General features: G+C 46.6%; 1 protein-coding gene across 3 annotated transcripts in view; it reads right to left on the bottom strand.

Moving 5' to 3' along the window:
- Nucleotides 1-19066, bottom strand: part of ACSF3 (acyl-CoA synthetase family member 3) — a 106524-nt gene that overhangs the window by 71752 nt on the left and 15706 nt on the right. For all 3 annotated transcript variants that reach the window (XM_077830904.1, XM_077830906.1, XM_077830905.1), the window contains exons 4-5: nt 9428-9582; nt 8382-8527 (exon numbers count right to left, since the gene is read on the bottom strand). In XM_077830904.1, coding sequence (XP_077687030.1) covers nt 8382-8527; nt 9428-9582 — 301 coding nt within the window. The remainder of the gene's footprint in view (nt 1-8381; nt 8528-9427; nt 9583-19066) is intronic.

Here is a 19066-nt window from a genome sequence, read left to right as displayed (position 1 = left end):
GTCCCGGAGACACTTTTGAAAATTATACCCTTAGCTACTATCCTTCTCCCCCTATTCCTTACATCAACTATGATGATGGTGTTTGCATTGCCCACTAGGTCTGGGATGCAACTCATTCCACACAGGCCACCACACAGCCATCAGATGGTAAGGACTTTTTGCCATTATTGCTCTGGATTTGAACTGGTGACCCTAGTGGTGAAAGGATCCTACAATCAATTCCAAGAGGCAGCTAGTCCCGCTGTGATTTTAATATTGATCTCTCCAGCTCTAATTAAAAAAAAGAACAAAGAATTGCTGTTTTTCCCTTACAAGGCTGTGCACAATTCACAATCACGCCATGTGCTCTCAGCCTTGTTTTCATATGGGTGGTTGTGGATAGTTCTCTGAAAACATCCACTCAATGTGCAGCGGCAGTCAAAAAAGCAAACAGAATGTTGGGAATCATTAAGAAAGGGATAGATAATAAGACGGAAAATATCATATTGCCTCTATATAAATCCATGGTGCAGCCACATCTTGAATATTGCATGCAGATGTGGTCGCCCCATCTCAACAAAGGTATATTGGACTTGGAAAAGGTTCAGAAAAGGGCAACAAAAATGATTGGGGGTATGGAACAGCTTCTGTATGAGGAGCGATTAATAAGACTGGGACTTTTCAGCTTGGAAATGAGATGACTAAGGGGGGATATGATAGAGGTCTATAAAATCATGACTTGGGTGGAGAAAGTAAATAAGGAAGTGTTATTTACTCCTCATAACATGAGAACTAGAGGCCACCAAATGAAATTAATGGGCAGCAGGTTTAAAACAAACAAAAGGAAGTATTTTTTCACACAACGCACAGTCAATTTGTGGAACTCTTTGCCAGAGAATGCTGTGAAGGCCAAGACTATAACAGGGTTCAACAAGGAACTAGGTAAATTCATGGAGGATAGGTCCAACAATGACTATTAGCCAGGAGGGGCAGGGATGGTATCCCTAGCCTCTTACTGTCAGAAGCTAGGAATGGGCGACGGGGGATTGATCAGTTGATGATTACCTGTTCTGTTCATTCCCTCTGGGGCACCTGGCATTGGCCACTGTCAGAAGACAGGATACTGGGCTAGATGGACCTTTGGCTGACCCAGTATGGATGTTCTTATGTGATCTTCCTTGAGCATAGCAGTGATTTCATATTGGGGGAGAAGGAGGTTTCTGCTCACATTACACTAATAAATAGCTCCATCAATTTATTTCCTATACAGCTAAAATAAAATTAATATGTAAAACAAGCCCACAGTAGCTTGGAAGCTGGTTTATCACACTCCATCCAGAAAGTGTCTTTTTGGTGTTAAGCAAAAATGACAAACCTTTGAAAATGGTCCATAAATGCTGGAAAATGCTGACAATGTTAATAGCAGCTACATGAACACAACATTATAATTAAAGTCTTCATGCAAAGACAATGACTTGAGCTTCTCAGGCCCATGTGGCATTTTAAAATAAAGATCACACGGATTCTGATCTCACTGCTGTGTAAATCAGAAGTAACTCCCTATTTGAGTCAGGGGAGATCAGGATTAGATTACAAGAAGATGGTGAGTAAAAACCAGCACTGGCTTCCTTTTAGTACTGGTCAGAATTCAGGGCTACAACTGGGGAGAAACCCCTGCACCTTCCCCCTCAATACCCCCCAATTCATCTGCTCATGCATGTTAAGAAATGCTGGCAACATGCCCACAGAATGTCAGCTCAGTCGGCATCAGACAGGCTGCAGTCAGAAAGGAGAGTGACCCTATTATTCTTTCACCAGTTCTCCTCTGTTTAAAAAAGTTGTCAGCTCTTCCCAGATAAATTTAATTGGCCTTGTGGTCTACGTCCTTCGGTATCTGGGGACCTTGCTGTTGGTATGTGTGGTGGCGTCCTGGGAGGATTGAAACAGGCCAACGATAAGGCACTCAGCGATCTCACTGTCAACAATACATGGAGTCCCCGCTGTAGGAGCTATTAGCCGCCTCTGATCTAAACCTCCAATTAAAGTGGTGATTAGGCCCAGTGAGGCATTCTCTGTCCATGAATTATTCATTTCCCTTCACAGTAACAGCACCAGGGGGATTAGAATGAGAGCTGGTGAAAACAGAGGCATTTTAAACAGGGTTTTAACCATATACAAGCAAACAGTTATCTTTCAAATCTTTCATCTTTTCTCCTTTTGAAAATTCAGACTCCCCCCTCTCTCCCCTGCACCTTCAGAGCTATGCTTCGGCTGGTGAGCAAACCCGCCCTTGAGGCCATGCTGTCAGGGATGTTCCAGGTGGCATGACAGAGTTCCCAAGAGAGTGGCTTTTAGAGCTCTCAACCCCTCAGACACCAGCTATATCAAGAAGGGAGGGCTCGGGGCCAGGTCACCTCTGAGGCAGGAGCTTATGGAAACAGCAAATAATGAAGCATTTTGTTCTTGCTCCTGCTCTAAATCTAACGGGTTCTGGACTTCCTTGTGTGTCTGCATGTGTGTGTGTAGGGCAGGGGGAAGGGTTACTTTTAACACAGATATCTCAGTATGGTCAAATGGAATGTGGGCTTTTCAGAGGAGCACAGATCTGCCACTCACAGAGTCAAAACATCTAGGGTTGTAGCCTTTTAACATTCCCCACTGCCCTCATATTTGCTGTGTTGGCAGGTGACTTCAGCTCTCAGTATAGCCAGAGAGTCCATGGACATGGTGGCCAAAACGCTGGTGAGCTGCCAATTCCTTGCTTATGCCAGCGCTGCCATCCTTACTACCATCAGTGGGACAGCCCTGGTGGTTGCGACAGAGAGAAATGCCAGGGGAGAAAAGGCAAGGAAAAGCAAGGCAAGGCCCCGAAGGCTGCTGTCCTGGAATCTCTTCAGTTTTCAGAGGAGTTTGCCATGTGATTTCCCCTGTTTAGCAGAGTGATACATTGCTAATTTTTTAATAAAGATAGTAATAGCACCAGACAGCAGTACACTGAGGGCTGTCAGCCTCTGTCTAGCTTTTGTCCCAGGTAATGCTTTTGCTCATCTAAACCCTTTTTTAACATTTTCACAGATGCAGTTTCTTTGGGAGTCTGTTGTGCAGATCCATTACTCTCTGTATAAGGAAGTTTCCCTGAACTCCCTGAATGGCTGGTGCTTTCTGAGTTTTTTTATCCTCTGGAATAGTTATTATAACCCAAGTCCCTTGATCCTCCTGGCTGCTCTGTTCTGTACCTTTCCCAGTCCTTCAACCTTCTCCCTGTAATATGATGCCCTGATAGTGTCAGACCCTCCATGCCTGGTCTCTGCAGCCTTTTGTGCAGTACCAGTGTGATCTCCTCCTTTCAACCCTTACTAGCGTAACATAGCACTTGGATATATTACACTACATCAGTTCCAAAGCCACTGTTGCCTCTATTGTTTTTAGGTCTCACAGAATCCAGTGTCTCTCCCTTCAAGGACTGGCCGGGCCTCCCAGGTCTGTGTTCTCTAAAGTTTTGCCCACCTTGCAGCACATCCCCTTCCAGAGGTCAAGGGTGAGCATGAACAGGTATGAGCTCACCACTAATCCTTTCAGAACTCCCTCTTTTAATACCCCTTCGCCATAGGAACTGTCCCAAAGAACCCCCACTTCTTTGTTACCAACCCATTAACCTATTTATCCTGTTGAAAATTTCACCCTCAGTATTGTACTGTACCTGGATACCCTTAGACATTAGCCTCTAATGGGATACTGGATCAAAAACCTTTTCAAAGCACAAGTAAATTAGCTTTCTGCTTCACCCACCTGCTTTTCAATTGGCAGTTCCTAAAATAAATTAATCAAACCTGTTTATCAGAATCTCCCTTTTGTAAATGCAGACCAATGTAACCCATACCTGTCCAAGTCATCCCTTACTTTTCCCTCTACAGTATTTTCCAACACAGAGGTTAGACTGGCAGGTCTGTAGTTGTCTATTTCTGCCCCGATCCCTTTATATATGGAGATGTGTGTGTGCATGCGTGTGTGATCCGTTACTAGGACTTCTCCAGGCCTTGGCTATTTTCTCTGCTACGGGTACTCTCATTTGCCCATAGGTTTGGTTTATTCTAGTGTCAGCAATCCAGTCGTAGAGACTGTCTCCAGTTCTAATTATTCTCTTTTGTCTGTTCCGGAAGCACCCTCACTCTCACTTCTTTTTCACCTTTATCCCTTGGAAAACTTCTCTCTCGTTCTGGTGGTTATTCTCACTTTTCCTACTGAAAACGAAGGCAATGAAATCATCTTTCTCCCTGCACCATCCTAAGGTATGTCTACACTATAAATTTAAGTCGACCTATGTTAGGTCGACTTGCAGCCACCACAGTAATTGCTGCGGTGGTGCATGTCCACACTACCCTCCTTCGGTTGGTGGTGCACGTCCTCACGGGGAGCACTTTCGCTGACTGAAAAGGGGCAGTGTGGAGGGAGCAGAGAGCCCAGGCTCCCAGCTCTGCACGCAGCTCCCTACTGGGAGCTCTTTGCCCAGAGTCCGGGCAGTTGCTGGACTCCCAGCAGGGAGCCTGGATGCAGCCAGGTGTCTTGTTGCTGCTGCCCAGGCTCCTGGTGGGGAGCAGGGAGCTTTGGTGCAGCCAGGCTCCCCATGGGGAGCCCGGGGAGCAGCCTGGTAGGGAGAGGGGAGCCCGAGCAACAGCCCGGGTAGGAGCCTGGAGCCGCCCGGTTCTACCTGGAGCCCGCACCCGCCCCAGGGTGACAGCCTGGCTGTCTTGTCAATTTCACAGCTCCTCTAGTGGAAGTGGAGTTATCATGCTGGTGTTGATAGGGCACTTACATCGACAGGAGCAAGGCTGTAGTGTGTACACTTACATAGTTAGGTCGACCTAAGCTGCCTTCCACTGACCCAACTCTGTTGTGCAGACTAAGTCTTAGTGTTTATACTGCACCCGTCATTGTGGTATCCAGGCACCTCACAAAATTACAAAGTGTGCCCATGACAAAATAATTCTCATATTTGCTCTGTCCTTTTGTCAGCAGGGACAAGATTTGGTGTAGGAGGGGGATGATGTCTGAGTGTGTTATTGGGGGCCAGCAAGATTGGAGAAGTGCATTTGCATTTTGTTCTGATCCTGAGTGATTTCCAGGTTCATCAGCCAGAGTCCGAGAAAGCTTCATCTCCTGTACACATGAAGCTCCCTCCAGTGGAATTGAGCTGTCGTGGGGGAGTCATGACAACACCTGGCAAGGTGTTCAGTCCCCTCAGGTAACTTGGGTGCCATGGACAACTTTGAAGATAGAAACCAACACCCTGCAATTGAGACAGTACTCAACAGGGAGTCAGTGCTGCGAAGCTGAGCCCTGGAGTGAGGTTTTCTTGGTGGCTGTGCTGCTCAGCAGAGGGGAGGCTGGGTTCTGACCCAAGCTTGTCTCTCTCACCAACTGAAGTTGGTCCAGTAAAAGATATTCCCTCACCCACCTTGTCTCTCTAATAACCTGGGTCTGAGATGGCTACCACTCTGCATACAACAATGGAAGAAAGCAAATTTTACCTTTATTTATTTGGCAGTTTAGCTCAGTCTCCTTCTTAAGTATCGAAAACTACAACAGTAACAAGAAAGCCAAAGAGGAAACATCACAAAGATGCAAAAGCTGCATGGAGCAAAGGCAGGGGGAGGAAGATGCATCAGAAAGCAAATTTTGGCTATGTACGGGTGGGCCACATTCGTAACCCTCAATAGGCACCAAGGCCATTCAGAAAGAGGTCAGCTGGGCTACCTGTCCTTAGAATGAATGCAATGGCACTCTGAGCCCCTCGGCTACATTGCGAAGGCTGTCACTTATCTGCCCAGAAGGGGGCGGACCTGGTTTAGTGATATAGTTACTCCACAAATTCATGCTCACAGGTGAGAAATGGTTCTTTTTCTCAATGAAGATGCAGTGACAGCACATTCTCAATCCAGGACAAACGAGACCTGACTTGTAGGGTCAGAACAGACTCAGAAAGGAAAAGCAGCAAGACAACCCTTGTCCACAAGACGCAGCTGCTTGTGCTGAACCTTACACATAAAACCAACAGTGCGGGAGGGCCAGATCAGAACTACTTCCACAAGCAGCCTCCCACGTGGCGACCTCTAAAATTGCTCTCCACCCTCCGTACATTCACAGAACTGGAGGTATTAGGTTGTAAAGGAGCAATACACCTGCACTAAAATAATAGTGAACAGACATCCTATCTCAAGTACCCAGCGTTGTTCACTTTGCTAGCTGGGGGAGAACCTAACTGAGATACCAGACATGAATAAAACTTCCAAGGAATCACAGACTGGGGGACAGGCCCATCCCTGTGACTCGCCGCAGAAGTGGAGCTGGTGGACTGATCCATCTTTTCCATTGAAGACTTCAGGTTGTCCTGGAGGCTCTGAAGAGCCTGAGCCAGTCTGTGACTGCTCCTCATTGAATCAAAACAAAAAGCAGTAAGCAGATTCTGTTAAAAACCAGTGAATCTGCAACAGATCAATTCTAAATAAATAAATTCCACCTAGATGCAGCATGCCTCTCTCCTCTCCTCATCAGGAAGAGGTGGAGGAAGGTCAGATGATGCCCTTAGAACTAAGGGTGGCTAGGCCCTTCAGTTAAAAGGGAAGCACGCTCAGAGAGCCCTCCATCACTGATGCAAAGGATACGTCTCACCAGTCTCTCCAGCAGGCCTGATTCTCAGCTGAACACAAGGCTTCTTGCTTGCCCATGTATTACATGTTAACCTTTCATAGAGAAGGTCCAAGTGCCAGCCCTTCTCTTGGGAAGGCAGAAAAGCTATTAGCCAGGAGCTGAAGCAAAAGGTCCTTTTGCTGTGCTGCAGTGAGGAAGCACAGAGCCTTTGGGAACAAGGAAGTGCTGTGCCAGAGGAGACGGATATAGACTCAACCTAGCCAGCAGTGTCACTTCTGTGGAGGCAAGCGTGTGAAAAACAGAGACAACTGGCAGGAGGGTCTATGCTGGAACTTGGTTTGCCTGCTTCCAGCAGCTCTAAGAGGAGCTGGAAAATCCCTGCAGACAGACAGGGGCTGACCCCTCTTTCTCAGACACCATTAGGCAACTGCTGTACAGCACGTCCCTTGTGGGCTATAAAGAGAGGCTCTTACTAAGATTTACCCTCTTTCTTTATCATACAAGTGCATTTACCTTTATCACTGGAAAGCCCTAAAATAGCTGGTAAAAACATGTTACCAGGAACCCTTCAGTAAAAACGCTCTGCCACAGTGGAGTGAAGTCAGGCCTGGGTTGTAGGCATTTTTATTTCTTTATGACAAACTGGGGTTCAGATGCACACTTCAGCTTTCCACACACAGCTCCGGAGGCCAGTGCCTCCTGCCTGATATCACAGCGGCTACTCCCATGGTTCTACCCAGACTCCTCAATCACCACGGGCAGCATTCCACATCCTAACCCTGTTTCCCCAGCTATGCCCAGGCCCTTCAGTCCTGACAGGCAGCATCCCTCATCCTAGCTCTGGGTCCCTACACAGCCAGAGGTGACATTGGGGGGGGGGGGGGGCACACAGGCTCCACCCCCGATTTCTGTAAGTGTTGAAGGCACTGTCCTTCTCATGCTGCACCCCACCCGTGGCACATTTCCAGCTTGCCTGGCCCCTCTCCCCAGTAGCCAGGCCCGAGTGGGGAGTGGAGGCAGTAGGACAGAGCCACTTCTCCTGCCAGGTGAGGATGGCCGCTCCAGGTTGCTGCCTCTATGCAGCGCAGCGACTGCCTGCAAGAGCCTGGCTGGGGTGGCAGCAGTGGCCCGCGCAGAAGGTTACCTTGCCAGGGCAGGGAGAGCGCACCAGCCCTGGACCTGGCACAGGGTCACTAGGGAAGACATCAGGAGCAGGTTCCTTGTGCTGAGTTAGGGGCACTGCCTGCACCCCTCCTCCTGCTGAAGTGTCTGCGAGGGCCAGAGAACTCCAGGGAGAAACTTTGAGTTCCCTGCCCAGGGACGGGGGCTGGCCCATGGACATGTGCGCCCCACTCCTGCAGCCCCAGCCGCCCAGGAGCCAGTGGGATTGGCTGTCCTGGGCCAAGAAGCTGGGACAGGAAGGTTCCTGCACCCAGGGTTGACGCATGGGCCCCTCAAACCTTTAAACTGTGCCCCCCCATTAAGAATTATGGGTCACCACAGTTCTCTGAATGCCCCTGAATCCTGACCAGCAGCACTCCCCTCATCCTACTCCTTGACCCCTCCTTCCCCCACAGCTTTGCCAATGCCCCCAGTCCTGACCAGCAGCTTCCCGCCTAACCCAACCCTGACTTGGGAGAAATCTGGATGTAGACACACATTCTCCGAGTAGAAGAACAAAACGCATTTAACAACAATAAAATATAGGTTGGCACAAAGGTCTCACAACCCTCTCCACCTTAGAAGATTTATACCTGGGACACGAACTCCGTGCAAGGGGTTAGAAAGTGCCATTCCGATCTCCGTCATCCCGTACCTCTCCAGCAGTGTGTGTCCGGTGATGTTCTTCCACCTCTCCAGGACTGGCACAGGAAGGGCTGCCGATCCTGAAACCATTAACCTGTGCAAGGAAATGCCACGTGGTGAGGATCACCAGTATATTCTTTACTCTAGAGAATTACTTCTGTAGTACAAGAAGCCTTTGCCCATCTGTAGTGCCTTGGGGAATCTCAGATCATTCAGCAGCATCAGAAAGTTATATCACACAGCACAGACACGGCAGCTCCTCCGTCACTTGCAGTCTAAGTCAAGACTGGATGTGTTTCTAAAAAGATACCCTCTAGCTCAAAGAGAACGCATGGTCTTGATGTGGAAATTATTGGGTGAGGTTCTCTGGCCTGTATTATGCAGGAGGTCAGACTAGAGGATTAAAATGACCCCACATATAATCACTCTTGCAAGGTATCATCGTTCTCACTTTTCAGGGTGAGAAATTAAAGCACAGAGAAGTGAAGTGATTTGCCCAGCTTTGCAGAGTGGCGAAGTTTAGAAAAGAATCCAGCAGGGCCAGCCTTTAACCAGGCACTCTGCCTGAACATAACTGCCTACACGTCTGTGCTTTGGAGCCAGGACTGTGAGCCTGTACGTGACGGATGGTTTTTAATAAGCAAGAACAGCCTGCCATTGGCCTGGTCATTGGACTGAAGCAGAACCTGGTGCCACAACTCGAGAGAGTCCTAGAGAACCTGGAAGCACTACAGGAATGACATCCTACAATCCACTGTGCTCACTCCTGGAGCTACCCTCGAGATGCTCTGCACACGGCTCAAACTTCTCCATTCCTCCATCACCTGCACCCAGCCTTCTTTACACCCTGCCCTCATAACATTTTCCAGCGTTAGTGAGCCTTCTCCAGCCCAGGAAGGCTGGGACAGCGTGAGCATATCTATGGTAGAGGATGTACTCTCTAGGTCTTGTCTGTAAGCCTCTTAGGCTGTGAAGACAGGCATCTTTCAGCTACCTGAAATTATCCTGACACGTGGCACGTACAAAATCCTGGACATGAGGCTGAGAGAAATGTTCTTCATAATGTTCCATCAGCCTGGAGTAAATAGTTGGGACCGCCATGAAGACGTTGATCCGTGGAGCTCTGGGGTTTAAGAACTTCTCCCAAACCTGGAAAGGAAAAAAGAAAAGACACCTAAATACAAACTGTGGAGAATAGCCTTCATGTCACTGCCACCGCTGGCTCTTCCATACCACCTTTGGGAGAAGGCTCACAGGCAAGTACTCTACAAACCCTCCAAATAGCTATGTCATCATTCTTTAGTATTATGTAAAGGGAAACTGAGGCAGAGGGAGGGGAAAGTGACTTGTCGAATCAGAATACGAGTCTATCCAGTGTGGTTTTCTCTCTCTAACCCATAGTTAGAGATCTTATCTCTAACCCATGCCTAATACTTACGAAAACGATGAACCCCCTGCATCCCTGCCATCTTGAACCCAATCTACTGTGCAATGATGTCCAAAAAAACCTCCATCCTGACCCCCACACCATCAATCAATTCTCAGAAGCACCAGGGTAATCTTGGCGGTGAATCCCTCCATTGCTTTCACTCTCCCAATCAGTCAATGTGGGATGATGTGTAGAAACCGTACCTTCTAATAGCCAGCACCTTTTAGAACTGTTAAGATATGGATGTTAACATGTACATGAAAATAAACATGTATGGCAGAGTCCATCCATTCCTCTAGGAAATACAGCCCTTGACAGTGCTATATGAAGTCACCAGCCTTTCAAAGCTCAGAGATCTTCTCACTTCTTAAAGGGAAGAAACAGCATATTGACCACTACAATACACAATGACAGGTTTCAGAGTAACAGCCGTGTTAGTCTGTATTCGCAAAAAGAAAAGGAGTACTTGTGGCACCTTAGAGACTAACCAATTTATTTGAGCATGAGCTTTCGTGAGCTACAGCTCACTTCACCGGATGAATCTGATGCTCAAATAAATTGGTTAGTCTCTAAGGTACCACAAGTACTCCTTTTCTTTTTACAATACACAAGGGTCTGAGCCAAAGTACTCAAATCACAGAGAGAAACTCTTGCAATGTGTATATTTCGGGGGAGGGAGACGGGAGATCTACTTCGCTGGAATGTTTATAAGTTCACTGGAATGTTTATAAGTTTATAAGATTCCAAGACCAGAAGGCCAAATCCAGTCTTGATTTTAACATGGTAAGTGATGGAGAATCCAGCACATCTCTTAGTAAGTTGTTGTAAGTTGAATTTGTCTAGTTTTACCTTCCGGCCAATGGATCTTGTTATATCAGGGGTTCTCAAACTGGGGGTCGGGACTCCTCAGGGGGTCGTGAGGTTATTGTGTGGGGGTTCACGAGCTGTCAGCCTCCATCCCAAACCCTGCTTTGTCTCCAGGCTTGCTGTGTGAAAGGGGTCACCAGTACAAAAGTCTGAGAACCACTGCGTTATATCTTTGTTTGCTAGACTGAAGAGACCTTTATTACCAAGTTTCCATTTTCCATGTAGGTATTTATAGACTGTGATCAAGTCACCCATTCACCTTCTCTAAAGCTAAATAGATTGAGCTCCTTGAGTCTTTCACTCTAAGGCAGGTTTTCCAATCCTTTAACCATTCTTGGTGCTATCTGAACCCTCTCCAACTTATCAACATCCTTCTTGAATTGTGGACACCAGAACTCAAGATAGGATTCCATTAGTGGCTGCACCAGTGCCAAAGACAGAGATAATACAACCTCCCTAACCTTAGTCAAGATTCCCCAGTTTACGCATCCGAGGATCACGTTAGCCCTTTTGGCCACAGCGTTGTACCGTCTCATGTTCAGCTGACTATCCACCATGACTTCCAAGTCCTCTTCAGAGTCACTGCTTCCCAGAACAAAGTCACCCATCCTGCAAGTATGGCCTAGATTCTTTGTTCCTAGATGTATGACCTTACGTTTAGCATATTGCAGTGGTTCTCAAACTGTGGGTCGGGACCCCAAAGTGGGTTCCAATCTTATTCTAATGGGGTTGCTAGAGTTGGCATTAGACTTGCTAATGGGGGCTAAAGCTTCAGCTCGAGGGCTTTAGCCTGGCGTGGCAGGGCTCTGGTTTTGGCTTCAGCCCTTGGTGGTGGGGCTCAGATGACAGGCCCCCCCACCTGGGGCTGAACCCTTGAGCTTTGGCCTCCTCACCCAGGATGGCGGGGCTTGCCCAGGCTCAGGCTTCGGTCCCCGCTTCTGGGGTCATGTAGTAATTTTTGTTGTCAGAAGGGGGTCGCGATGCAATCAAGTTTGAGAACCCCTGGCGTAGTGAAACACACATAGTTTACTTGCATCCAGCTTATCAAGTGATCTGGAGCACTCTGTATCAGTGACCTGTCCTCTTCATTATTTATCACTCCACAAATCTCTGCATCATCTGCAAATTGTGTTTTCTTCCAGGTCATTGATAAAAAATATGAAATAGCATAGGGTCAAGAACCGATCCCAGCAGACACCACTAGGAACACAGCTGCTCAATTAGGCTTTTCCATTTACAATTACATTTTGAGACCTATCAGTTAGCCAGTTTTTAATGCATTTACTGTGTACCATGTTGATTTTGTATCATTCTAGTTTCTTAATCAAAATATTGTGCAATACCAACTCAAATGCCTTACAGAAGTCTAAGTATATTAGTCACATTACCTTTATCAACCAAACTTGTAATCTCATCATAAAAGATATCAAGTTAATTTGACAGGATCTATTTTCTATAAATGCATCTTGATTGGCATTAATTATAGCATCCTCTTTTAATTCTTTATTAATCAAGCCCCTTATCAGCCATTCCATTATTTTGCCCGGGATTGATGTCAGACTGACAGGTCTATAATTACCTGGGTCATCTGGCTTACCCTTTTAAAATATTGGCACATTACCTTTCTTCCAGTCTTCTGGAACTTCCCCAGAGTTCCAAGACTTAATGAAAAATCAACATTAACAGTTCAGAGGGCTCCTCGGTCAGCTCTTTTAACACTCCTGGATGCAAGTTATCCAGATCTGCTGATTTAAAAGTGTCTAGCTTTAGAAGCTGCTCGTTAGCATTCTCCTGTGTTACTGGAATGTAAAGTATTCCATCATATTATATGACTTCATCATCCAGCTTTTTCCCAAATACAGAATAGAAATATTTATTGAACTGTTCTGCTTTTTCTGCATTATTGACAATTCTACCATTTCCACATATACTTTAAAAATGTCTTACATCCTTAACTCTGCTGTCCATAGATCTTTTCTTGTGTCCTTTTGCTTCCTTTATCCATTTTCTACAATTTCTAGCTTCTGATTTAATTAATTACTATCAACATCCCCTTTCTTCTATTTATTTGTATATATAATTATTTTTATAGCTGCTTTCACTTCTCTACTAAGCCAGGTTGATTTTTAACCACTGTGGCCTTCTTTCTCAGCTGTGGGAGTGTGGCTTTTTGAGCATCTAGTAAAGTGTTCTTAAACAATTCCCAATTATTCACATTTTTCTGTTTCAATTCTCTATCTCAACTGACTTGGCTCAATTGTTTTCAGCTTTGCGAAATGGGCCCTTTTCAATTTTAAATAAGACATAACCCTCACTGGAAATTAACCTCTGAAGACATCACAGGAACATGCACCTCCTGTATATCCTGACATTCCATTGGTTTGAAAAATATTCCATCCAAGACTTCTAATAAGATGCAGCCACAGTCTAACTGGACAGACGGCTCAGTTTGGGAGCCAGCAGAGGAAGCTTTCACTAACTGCATCCCTCCCAAAGAAACATGCAAAAAAAAAGGACAAAAAGTCTTCCGTCACCCGTCCTACTAATACTTGGAAACTACAAACTGGGTCATATTCAAGGAGCTTGCTATGGCGATGTGTGAATGACTCGAATGGCTCTTGGACTGGCCGAACATCTCCATCTGGGGCCATTTAGAAGTGGTGGAGGAGAGGCATAAATATTTAAATTTGGCTAACTTCCCCCCACACTGCCACTCATTCCCCTTGCTGAGCATTCCCCAACACGGGAGCGGAACAACCCCATCAATAAATAAAAGGCTGTTGCCAGCTTGGCTTTGGGGACAGCAGGCTCCTTCCCTCCTTTCTGGATTTTGCCCTGTTGTTGATAAATGTATTTCTTAACAGCTCCTGACAATGCGGGCCTCCTCTCCCCTCCCTCCCTTGGTATGCTCAGCTGCAAAGAGGTGCATGCAGTGGGGAACAAAAGCGTGAATTGATTGAAGGGGAACAAGTGATTCTCCTTTATGCTGTCACCCTGGATGCCAATGCTGCTCGGCTGCTTTCCCCTCAGTCCTGCTCTCTGGCTCAATTTCACTACTTTTTCCTTCACTGAACAACCACCCACCCACCCCCAGCTCTCACTTCACTGCCTCAGAACAATCAGGCCTTTAAAAAAATACAAACCATGTTGTTATTGTTAATATAGCAGGACACATTTAACAAAGGCCTCAGCCCCACTGAACTAAAGGGAGCGTCTTCCTGTCCCAGAGAGTGCTTGGCAGGATGAGTTATAAATGCACAGGCTAGAAATCCACCAGATACAGTAGAACCTAATCTAAAGGGACCTCCTTCCTTCTGCTGTTACAGGAGTCGGGGCAATAGCACCTGAAAAGCATCAGGGGAAAGTGGACTGGGAGGAGACCAAATCCATGGAGCAGATGCAGTGATTCACACCCCGCGTGGGGAAATGCTCCATTCCAACACTACCGAGTCTTGGGCAGAGGCTCCTCTGCAGCTGCTCCACGTCTTTGAGAAGGACGGAAAACTACCAAACTCTACAGATGTGCCCAGGCCAGGGAGTTGCACTGGCAAGTGCGCAAGCCCAGTCCAAGCAATGAGCAGTGAAGAGGGGCCGGTTGGCTCCCTGGCCTTGGGGAAACGTTGAGAACCAGAAGCGACGGCTACAGTGCTGGGAAGGGCAGCAGGGGCAAGAAAGTGTATTTTCCTTCTTCCGGCAGGCCACAGATGGAAAGGGGAGTGACGGGGTGGGGGCCATGGGAAAGAAGAAACACATGCCTAACTGGGGTGTCACAACCCCATGTCTCCTACTTCCCGGGCTCAGGTAACTGCTGCCACCCCCATGCTTTGCACCTGGATATTTTATATTGTGTCCTCCCCTTCCTCTACTCCCTTATTCCAAGGAGCATGTCGCAGGAGTGAGGTGCTCTTTGAAGGTCACTGCAGGAAAATCCAGGTGCCACTGCTCCTCTTCAGACTTGGTTAACAAACTCTTATGGTGTTACTTATGATGAAAGAGCTCAGTTCCTGTTCATCTACAGCAGCCGTCTTTACACTCTCAATCACAGCAAAGGCTTATTATAGATCCCAGGTCCTGCTTCCCTCTCAGAAGCTGCTGGGTCCTATGTCCTCCGAACTTGGTCTTGATGCCCCATTCCCAACCACAGAGATGTCTGGTCTGTAGGATCCACCGCTGCCTACTCAGTCAAAAAAACCAACAACACAACAGTTGAGGAGGATGGATCTGAAAAGCCTCATCACCTGAGGCTATCAATCACTCCTGGGATCTAGAAAGCCTTGTAAGCTGCCCAGCTCTGCTCTCCCAGCATATGGCATCCTCCGACCCCCTCCGGTTTAGAGCAGTGTAATCAATCTCTCCCTCGCCGTTATCCCATATGTCACCGTCACCACATCAATTTTGGGTGGACAGGATATTGACAATCCCTCATTTTATTTTACTTCGCTCACCTGAATGACCTGTTCAAACCCTCCAGACGCAAAGTGGTTCTAAAAACAATGGGGTTTTTGGTACACCTTGCACTGTACATTGGGGCTGTTGGACTTTTGCTTTCCTGTGATCAGCAGACATTAGGAACCTGACTTTCGCTAGTGCTGGACACAGTTAGTGTCCACTGACTCCAGCTGGATTTGTGGATGCTCAGCACTTCTGAATATGAGATAGGTGGTTTTCAAAATTTATTAGACATGATTTAAAGACGAACCAGAAGTGATACTGGTTTCAGAGCCCACCTATAGACATATTCTCTACCTGTCTATCTGAGGGTTTTCCCTGGGGCCTTTCACTGCTGTTTCCTCCAAGTGTTGCTTTTCCTTTTCAGTTGTTTTTGCCTTCCCACTCCTAAATCATCACAAGAAGATCCTCATTAAGGTCCTCATTAAGCTCCACCACCCTGAAACACCCGATGTATAATCCAAAAAACAACTTTGTGTTTGAATCCAGTCTTAACAGTGATACGGTTCCAACTGTGCAATCAGATTATAGGTGGACGGACGCTGGTTTAGCAGCACTGACCTGGGGCTTCTTGATACAGCTTGCGTCACAAATGCACTGTCTCCTCGTCCTAGCAGGGGGCTCAGAAATTCCCAGTCAACAAGGTACTTTGGCAAGAACTTAACGGGACTGCTCACATGCTTGAAGTTAGGTACGTGCTTAAGTACCCTGCTGACCTGTGCTGTACTGATCAGCCTTTAAGCTTATCAATTCGCCAGGTAAAACACGCATCTCAGCCCAAGAACTTTCAGAAACCGTGCTGAGTGCAGCTAGACTCCGTTTAAGAAGGGCTAATTCTCTGCTACCCACCTTTGCACGGGAAGTCTGTCTGTTCGCCAATGGAATGTTAGAAGATTTCGCCAAAGGGAAAGTGACAATAGGGAGAAGAAAAGGAGTACTTGTGGCACCTTAGAGACTAACCAATTTATTTGAGCATAAGCTTTCGTGAGCTACAGCTCACTTCATCGGATGCATCCGATGAAGTGAGCTGTAGCTCACGAAAGCTCATGCTCAAATAAATTGGTTAGTCTCTAAGGTGCCACAAGTACTCCTTTTCTTTTTGCGAATACAGACTAACACGGCTGTTACTCTGAAACCTGTCAATAGGGAGAAGGAAAGTTATAAAACAGAACCACCAACTGGATGCAAAATAACCCTAATGTGATGGGAAATGTGCAAGATTTGCCTTAGTAGTTCCTACGACAGACAGGAGAAGTGATGATGGAGGGGGATTGGCTGAGTGACACACAACAAGCAGCTCCTTTCAACCCACAAAGCCTGCATTTTTGCATGGCAACTTCCCAAACTGCACCCAGTTTGGCTGTCTATGCAAGACAGCCTCGAGGGAGAGACGTGGCCACACACATCGCAGAGAAGCACTAACCTCTTTTCCCTTCCAGAGGCCTCACTTTCAGTGGAAGGAGGAGCACAGTACTGAATACAAATCCAGAAGAAGCCAAAGACACTGAAACAATCGATATTTAAACAACTGGCAACACAGAAGAAGAGGTGAGGTGGGAGAAGAACCAGGGTCCACCATGCTTAGATTGCACACAACAACCTTTATCATGAGTTACACATTCCAAAAGCAGGAGAAGAGACAGAAAATGAAAGGGAGTTTGGAAAAAGCAGTGAACATCCCCAGGCTGGGACTGGAGGGCAGAGGAACAACAATTTGGAGAGGTTTCCCATAGACTAGGAAGACTACAACAGTCTCTCTCACACACACATGGATGCACACACACCATCTTGCAGCATGACAATGAGCCTGCTTGGCTTGTTTAAAACAAATAAAATCAAATCGGGGTCATGTTTCCTGCAAGTGATTGTGAAAGATTCTGATCTCAGATCCATGGTGCAGGGCCGGAATCCCTCCTGCTTGCCTGTGAATTTCTGGATCCGGTATTCGACAGACAGTGTTTTCCTTTTACTTGAAACAGCTATTGTTTTTCTTAAAGGAAATATTTATGTAATGTCCTAGTGGAAAATTATATTAAGATGCCTTCAATCTGAAAAGGAATAAGAACACCATAATGGATTTTCCAGTCCAACGCCAATCAGGTAATAGACAACCTGGGCTACTGTAGCTATTTACAATTCAGTGGGCCCTCTTTTCTAAACCAGTCACAAATTATTGGATCATTTAAGTTGTTATTGAATTTTTAAAAAATGCTTTTCATAAGTAACAATATCCCTAATGCAGGTTAAATCATCCCTTTCCTTCCCTTTTGATCTCGGAGACTGTTTTATGTTTTCGTATTGATTATAAAGTGCTGGTTATGCCCAAATTTTCATAGGTTCTGTAACAGCTACGGATCTGATTCAGATTGAGTGCCTCACTGCCAAACTAGATCTCTGGGGAGGGACACCAGCATGAACTGCAATAGAAGCAGGGTCCCTAGACATGCAGAAATTCCAGCACCGGGAAGGAGCACTAAACAGAACACAGGGCCACACATGCATAGTGGTGACACAGTTTCTTTCTGAGCGGAAGTAACACGCATATTACAGAGGAGTGCAGAGAACAGCGAGGGGGGCTTTGCTGTCTCCTCACGGCTGAACCTCTGATGGGTAGCACAACTCAGGCCATTTACAGGAATATATAGAAAGAGAAACATTCCTTTCTTCAAAAGGGTATCGAGCCCTTGATGGCTTTGTTTCATGTTTGTTATAACCCCAAACTGTTTGCGCTCTGCATGACTCTGGTTGTAATCATTTATTCATCAGTGCAGACTAACGGCCCCCTCTGCATTTCAGTCTGAAGCTTTTAAACCCTCGCCATGCTGCAGGCATACTGAAAGGGGCAAGTGCTTTCCCTGGGACCCAGCAATATAACTAAATATGACAGGCTCTGGTTCAATTTTTTTTATTTCCCCCACACACACATCAAAAGGCATTACTCTGTAACAGATGCTGAGGACAGACAGCAGATCTGTGGGGAAGTGAAGAACAAATATAACTGTGTAAAGCCAATGTTTGCAAGAACTGATCAAGCATAATCCATCCAGCAGTGACCTGTCCCTTACCAGGCCCAGACTTCCCTTTGAGCCTGAAATAAAATTTCTAAAGCCACCGGTGAATGGATGAAAAGACATCACCTTTCTCCAACCGAAACAGAATGGGAACACACATTCCCAGCAAGCGAATAGTGCCTTTCTAATGGTTGTATTCCTTGGAGCTCACGAATTTGTATGCTAGCATTTGCTTTTATTTTAAAAATATAAGGACTAATCTGATGTTCGTGAAGTGAGGGGCCTATGGGAGTGGCTGGAACGCGATACTACACAGAGAGCTGCAGAGGTTGCTTCTTGTTCTGCACACTACCCTGCCAATGCATCTCAGTGCTGCCTCTCCCGCTGCTCAGCCTCCCGGGTAGAGACTACCAGCCACGCCCAGCTGTGTGGGGGCTTTGTGACACAGACATTTCCTTTAGCTGCGACTAACTCAGATCAGACCCTCAGGCTCCAGAGGTGAAAGGCTGGTGCATTGAGGCCACTTGCCACCTAAACATAAGGGCCTAAATTCTCAAAAGAGACTAATGATTTGGGGTGCCCAACATAAGACACCCTCAAGGGACCTGATTTTCAGATGACAGGAGCTCAGCACTTTCTGATAATCAGCGTTCTTTAAGGTGTCTCAAGTTGGACACCCAAAAACTCAGCCACCCCAAATGACTAGTCGCTTCTGAAAACGTAGGCCAAGAAATCTACGTATCAGCGTATTTGTTAACAAAGGACCTCAGAGTACAGGCTGCATTACAAGGGGCTTTGCTGATGGCAAGAGTGGGCCTTGCATTTAATCATGCAGCCAACCCGGATACACCCTCCAGGGGACGAGGGCATGCACTGT

The sequence above is a fragment of the Eretmochelys imbricata genome, chromosome 12, assembly GCF_965152235.1.
Source record: "Eretmochelys imbricata isolate rEreImb1 chromosome 12, rEreImb1.hap1, whole genome shotgun sequence".
In the NCBI taxonomy this organism is placed as follows: domain Eukaryota; kingdom Metazoa; phylum Chordata; order Testudines; family Cheloniidae; genus Eretmochelys; species Eretmochelys imbricata.
This window is presented reverse-complemented; position numbering and strand designations above follow the sequence as displayed.